The 7,550-nt window shown below is 32.3% G+C and overlaps 1 protein-coding gene across 1 annotated transcript; it reads right to left on the bottom strand.

Annotated features, from left to right (window-relative positions):
- Positions 1–1,357: 1,357 nt before the first annotated feature.
- Positions 1,358–2,281, bottom strand: LOC128125123 (olfactory receptor 13G1). The gene has a single exon (XM_052762158.1). It carries the CDS (start codon positions 2,279–2,281, stop codon positions 1,358–1,360), a length of 924 nt encoding a protein of 307 aa, XP_052618118.1.
- Positions 2,282–7,550: the final 5,269 nt, after the last annotated feature.

Raw genomic sequence — 7,550 nt, 5'->3', positions numbered from 1 at the left:
ATTTTGACAATATTTTAATAATTTTTTACAATGTATTTTGCCTATATTCGCCCCTACTCCTCCCCTAACTCCATTCAGACTCACTACCCCACCTCCAGTCAACTTATTTTACAGTGTTTTAACCTCTTTTTGTATATATTCTTATCATTTAATATGGAACAGTTTTATAAAAAAGTTTTCCTATCCAGGTAAATTCAATAATTCTTAAATATCATTACCAAAGATGTAGTTGGAATAATTAGTTTAACAATTGTCTTGTTATTTCTTATACATTGTTTCATAGCATGGGGTTATATAGGAGACCTGTATTTTATAGTCAATTGGTAAACCTTATAAACTTATTGTATTGTAGTTTTATTTTTATGCTTGCATTTATATTTTAAGGAAAAGCGATTATTTGAACTCTGGGTCATCTGAATGTTGATGTCTTTCAGCGGTGTCATATTTTTTCAAGCTCTACAGTTTCAATGAATTCTTTTATGTTAGGAAGGTTTAATTATTTTGTGTACATCCTCTGTGTTCAGTCCATTTGAGAAGCTATTGGTGATCACTGCTCAGAGTTATTATGTCATTAGAGTTTATAACAGATTTATCACATGTGTGTATGTGTTGCATTTTGTGTTTGTTCACATGAATATATACAGGGATAGAGTCTCTTACTGAACCTGAAGCTGAATATTTTGGCTATTCTGATTAGATATCCCTGCCCTAGGCCCCTAACATTGTGATTACATGCATATGTGGCTATGCCTGTGTTTTATATGTATGCTGGGGATTTGAACTCAAGCTTTCCTCTTTTCACAGCAAACATTCTTGCCTAATGATCCATCTCCAAGCCTCCTACTATGACATTTTTATGTTTCAGTCTTCACCTAACTCAGACATCAAGTATGTGACTTTGTTTCTTGCCACATGGGAAATAAACAACTTATTATTTTAATAGCATTTATTAACAGATTTAATGAATTATCTTATAGCTTCCTAAATTATCTATACTTAGGATCACCTGTAATTTAAAATTTGAATACAACTTATATGGAAAGAAAGTTCATTTTCATAGCTACCCACAGTAGTGGAAAAGTGCCTGGTGTTTACCAGAGGATGTGTATGAGTCAATTCCTCAGAGTTTGGAATGACTTTTTTTGAATAGTGCTTATATATTCTAATGTAACTAATCTTGCTTTATATAAATTCTCCCCTGGATCATTTCTCCAAGGAGCTGTGCCTTTTTAAAATGGGAAATATATTTTAGATGCCATAATTACATGTGATGGAGGTACTTAAGGAAAAAATATCAACTTGAAATGTTATAGGAGATAGTTTTACACGAATAAGGTTATATGCCCTTCTGAAACCATTAACCTTTCAGAAATGCAAACACTTTCCTAATTCCTGCTTGCATCTCCTTGTTCCGGAAACTGTACACTATTGGGTTTAATGTGGGAGTTACTAGAGTATAAAGTGCAGCTACCACCTTGTCCCTTTCAAAGTTGTAGCTGGATGCAGGTCGGATATAGGTGTAGATCACAGGGGAATAGTAAAGGGACACCACCATAAGGTGGGATGAGCATGTGGAGAAGGCTTTCTTCTTGCCTTCTGTGGTACGGATGCGGAGAATAGCAGCAATGATAAAGCCATAGGAAATGCAAGTGAGGGTGAAGTCTCCCACAGCCAGGGTGATATCAGCAACATAAACCATCACCTCATTGACTCTCACGGGGCTGCAAGACAAAGCTAGTAGTGGGGGTATTTCACAGAAGAAGTGATCAATTGTATTTGGCCCACAGAAAGTCAGCCTTAGAATGAGACCTGTGTGCACCCAGGAATTGGTTACTGCAATACCCATGACGATGCTGAGCAAGGCTGCACATGTAAAGTGGTTCATAATAGTACTGTACCGAAGTGGGAAACAAATGGCCACGTAGCGGTCATAGGCCATGGTAGTGAACAGCACCATCTCAGCCCCCAGGGACCATGTAAAGAAGAAGAGCTGAGACATGCAGCCTCCATATGAGATTGAATTTTCTGATGTTAGCATTGTTCCCAGCATCTTTGGAATGATGCTCGTTGTGCAGATGATGTCCACAACAGCCAGGGCCAGAAGGAGAACATACATTGGGGTGTGCAAGGTAGTGTTGTAGATTATGGCAATGACAATTAGAATATTACCAAAGAAAGCCACAAGGTAGATAAAAAGGAAGATAATGAAAAGAATTCCCTGAAGTTCAGACTTTTGAGTGAGTCCCAGAATTGTAAACTCTCTAACAATGCTGTTGTTCATTGTGTATAAGTGATTACACACCAAATTTCTCCTAGTGTGAACAGCGGAGAATTTAAAGGCACTGTTGCAAGTGATAATGCTGAGTGTTTGCTGTGTAAGTATTGATGAAGCCCAACTTTGAAGCATGAGTTCCTCTGTGATGGGATTCTGATTTCCAGGCAATACATTTTATTCTTCAGATTCCATTCTATGATTTCCTTTCTTCTATGGATAACTCAAATAAACTGAAGATAAAGATAATAGTGGGAATAAAAATATAAGAAAGATACATGTTATCAAATATACTAATGTAACCATTTTATTTGCAACATGTCTGAGTATAATTTTCATTCACACATATATATGGCAATAGAAATATAAGAAAATACACATCCTAGTAATTTGATTGGTTGCATAATAGTGTTTAGATTACTTTCCTTGACAAATAGAAAATCAAGAATATTTAGAACAAGAAAGGCCAATGAGACTAACTATAATCAATATGTTTCAAATTAAAAAGACAATTCAGCACACTATTTTGACCCTGCATATTCTTAAAATCTTTGAAAGATTCCTTACACTCCAAATACTCAAAAATTTTCATCAAAACTGCTTTAGCATAGTTCTTTAGTTTGTTGAGTACACTGATAAAATTGTGTGAAATCACCTTTATTGCTATTCAATTCAAAATAATCACATTTTAAAATATATATACCCCAGTATGTGTCTTTTTCAATAATGTATGTAAATTATTCATATAACCTCCATAAGCCTCCATTTTTCTTCTATCAATGTTTGAATAAATTGATATAATATGCTATTTTTAGATGAATCAATCTTTCTTCTTTGAAATCAATCAATCAAAGAAGAGACATGATGGCAATTTTCCCTATTAAACAGCAATTAGGGTAAAAAATAGAATTGGTGTGCTATGTCATTTCTTTGGAAAATATCTACACTATTATTCCATGTTATATGTTTTATATTTACTTAAATAGACTTGCTTTTTATGCACTGTCAAATATGGATGTGAATTCAAGGATTTCAAGACTACTGTGTTGCTGTAATATAGAAAGTGTTGAAGGAATTGTAAATATGTTAATAAAATTTTATCATTGTTTTATATATTTTCAAATATCTCATTTTATTTATCATATTCAAATGAAGGAAAAGTGAGAATAACTTTCTGTGAGTCCTCAAATTTGATGTACAGCCTTAATTCCCCTATTTGATTAATTAATTTAGGCCTCTAATGGATGCTTCTGTAACTATTGAAAATAAAAGGAACACAGCTTTTTGTCAAATTTACAATCTACTTTAACAATCCAGAACTTAAAAAAATATAATGGGATCACATAAATTTAAACCATTCTTCACAACAAAGGAAGCAATTTCAAGTGAAACAGCACCTCAAAGAATGTAAGAAACTCTTTTCTATCTACTCATCCTTCAGGAAATAAACATCTAGAAGGTATCCAAAACTTAAAAGCTATACACAAAAATAACAAATAATCCAGCCAAAAATACATAAATAATTTAGACAAGTTTGAAAAGTAATGCAGATGGACAATGAATATATGAAAAATAGTCAACATGTTTAATCTGTAGGAAAATGAAAACAAAATTAACACTGAGCTGCTTAGTGAGATTGGCTATGCTCAACAAAATAAATACATAGCAAAAAATGCTAATGAGTATCCCTTACATGCTAATGGTATGAGCGTGTGCAAATTGGTGAAGTCATTATGGAAATGAAGGTTAAATATACTAGCATTTGGTACAACTATACTACTCCTGAGTAAATTCCCAGTGACTCAGTTCAACAAAGAACACAAAAATATGTGTACACATTTTTATCAATGTATTACTCAGAAATAATGGAATCAGACTAAGTACCCCTCATTTAATGAGAGAAGAAGAAAACAGTTGCATATATATGTACATATTTATGTATAAATGTATATATAGTATTAAAATAATATGAATTAAATGTTTATAATATCTGAACATGCATTAAAACAAAAAATGAAGTTGTTGTGGCCTAGTTACCTGAGTTACTCAGAGATCTGTGTCAAATGTTCTTTGATTGAATCTATAGGACAGAGGTTGTTTTAAGTCTGCAGGATCTTATACACCAAAGCATATGCTCAGAGAGAATTGATCATCTAATTTAAACAAACAACAACAACCAAAAACCAACTTCAACTTCTTTTTTGGAAAATTATGACTCCTTAACATAAATAAAATTATTTATCCACATTATTAATCCATGAAATTATTACTGATTAGTTTTTCACTAACCATGTATGGTGTATGTGATAAGGGATGAGAATCTCAGATACAAAATAAAATGTAAAATTTTATGAAATCATGTGAATTCACAAGGTTATCAGCCAATGTACCCCTGTTTTACCACACCCAAGTTAAGAGCTAAAGCTGAATCACTGGGGCATTTACATTTCTTGTTTCTGCTATGACACACCATCTACGCCATAGGAGCCATGGCCTTGCTTGGGAATGTCCTATTGCTTTGCACAAGACTTCTCAGAACTAGGAATCACCTCATGCTTCCTGAGAAGAGAGGTTATCTCTTAATGTATTGTTTATTTATTATTGTTACTGTGTCATATTGTTTTAAAGTAGAGATATCACTTCCTGCACATAGATGCTCAGCCATCAATAGTTTATTTTGAATTCTGCAAGTGACATTAGTCTTGTTCAGGTTTTACCCTATGCTTACCCCTCAACCATGGTCTTTCTGAACTACAGAGAAAGAGCGGCTGCCTCTGTCACCAAGAAAGTATATATTTTTTTCTAAGACAGTCGTCAAACCATTTGACTTTGCCTTTTTGCATTCCTGAACACTTCATCTGGAGATATCAATGTTGCTTTAGTGGATTTTGTACTGACCAAAATTTGGAGCAAACATAAATTAATTATATTCTATTATAAATATACATGCACTCATATACATATGGATTGCTAAATCCTGAACCTATAAATTCTTGTTTATGAATATGCATTTAAAATTAATATTTCAATAGACATAATAATCATATGAACTTTTACATACTATGTGACATTAACATATATTGGAGAAGATTCGACTGAATTAACATGAGACCACCAACTTACATTTTTGTTGTGAAGATATTAAAAATCTATTTGGGGACATTATTATTAACTGTAGCCACAACAAAATTATTAGATAATTTAAAAATTATTTATCTAACTGAATCTTTGCACTCTTTTTCACTATCTCTTTCCCTTCTCCTTTCTTTTAGCATCTTGTAACAACACTTGTTCTATTTCAGCTGAAACTTATTTTTGCAAAACCAAACAACATTGACTAATTGTGCTCAATTGTGTTGGCTAATAAACCTAGAAATAAACCCAAGGATTTAGCCAATTGATTTTATACAATGTGCCAAGAACATCCAATGGAGAAAAGTCTTGTCAATAAATGTCATAGAAGAAGCTGATGGCCACATGAAGATCGATGAATCTTAACCCTTATCACACAGCATACAAAAGTAACTTTCATGAACACATTTTAAGCGATGGTTTCTTGAATAGGGATCCAATAATACAGGCAAAGGAAGAAAAAGAGACACACAGAAGACTGCCAAACTAAAAAGCTTCCACAAAGCATAGGAAGTAATTAATAAAGTAGAGAGAGAGCTTATAGCTTGGGACAATAATTTCAAGGAGTAACTTTGTGAAAAGAAGCTAATATTTAAAACACACAAGAAACCCAAACAACTATAATGGCAAGAAAACAAAGAAATATTAAAAAAAACTAGTAAGTGCTATGAACAGACACTTCTCAAAAGAGGAAATATGAATGTCCAAGACATCTATGAAAAAATGATTTACATTTCTGATTATCATAGAAATGCAAATTAAACTAAAGTGTTATAAATAGAGGTGTTATAGTATGTTATGAAGCTATGATCAGAATATGAATGATAGCTAGGTTTAGTAAACATTAAGATAATTAGAAATATGTATTGCTTATCAAGATATAAATTACTGACATAATTTCAGAATAGCTTGAGGTCTCTATAACATAGTAAAAATAAAATTACTACATGGTCCAACATTGCTTCTTCTGGGGAAACATTCACTGATATTTCTGATATTGAATCAGAATGTCAAAAGTATATTTTGACTCCCATGTTTATTGAAACAATATCCAAAGTAGTAAATATAGGGAATAAATTAGGTGTCCACCATTCCTGTAACGCATAAATAGAATATGGTATGTTATACAATGGAATACTTTACATCCTCAAAAGAAATATTGTTTGTAAAAATGTAAGTAAATGATTCTGTGCAATAGCATAAAATTCAATTGATTCTAGTTACAATATACATGGTATTTTTAGCAAATTTTTTAAAGTCACATTTTTCACTAATTACTATGCGTTTGTATTAGGCTATACTCTTGTATTAGGCTATTATGCAATATGTATAACATATGTTCCCCATTATTGAGTTAATTAAATAATAAAGCAACAATGAAATTACTCTGTCACCATGAAAGATTGATTAAGATATGACATAATTGTATACAGTGATAATGAACTTAATTTGACTATAGGATCTGTACACTCTCAACCCTGACTATCTCTTGGCTCAGTGTCTTTAGGTTTACCAATTATACTGCTCTTCATCTCTTCTGCTTATCTTCTTCATACAGGGTCTTTCTTCTTACTTATTCTTTTCTGAGGTCACATAATTGTAGTATTGTCTTTACAAGTAAGCATGTTTTGAAGATCATGAAGAAAAGAAACTAGAAGAAATAAAATTGTAAAAAAATGACATTAAAATGAATATGTAAGGAATTGTGGAACATACAATGTGTTCAGGATGTGACAACTGGTTTCACAATGAGATAGCAGTACCTTACATATGCACAAGTGTATTTCTGTGAAATGTAAAAAGACTGAATTTGCTGACATTATTAAATTCCAAGAAATTATCTTGTGGATAGTAAGTAGGGATATATCATACTTCTAAGGGAAGAAGTGATGTGTTGTGTTTCCTAACTTTAGACAAACAGCTCCAATGCCAGCATAGAGGATTAATTCTGAGGAGACATTTATTTTCTCCATCTTGACCTGATTCTATGTTTACAAACTCTTCTGGTTTATAGAAAAAAAACTAATTTAGCTAAATATGACTTAAGATTAATCTTTCATTATTAATTGAGTTACTCAGAAAAAATAAGTCATGCAATACCTCCAACTACATAAGAGACAATTTAAACACGCTCATTTTGTCTGTC

The sequence above is a fragment of the Peromyscus californicus genome, unplaced genomic scaffold, assembly GCF_007827085.1.
Source record: "Peromyscus californicus insignis strain IS unplaced genomic scaffold, ASM782708v3 Scaffold_4__1_contigs__length_199733344, whole genome shotgun sequence".
Taxonomy (NCBI): Eukaryota; Metazoa; Chordata; class Mammalia; order Rodentia; family Cricetidae; genus Peromyscus; species Peromyscus californicus.
Note: the sequence above shows the minus strand (reverse complement) of the source record. Positions and strands in the feature narration are given on the sequence as shown.

Coding starts and splice junctions, on each gene's coding strand:
- LOC128125123 (XM_052762158.1), bottom strand. CDS start 2,281: ATGAACAACAGCATTGTTAGAGAGTTTACAATTCTGGGACTCACTCAA.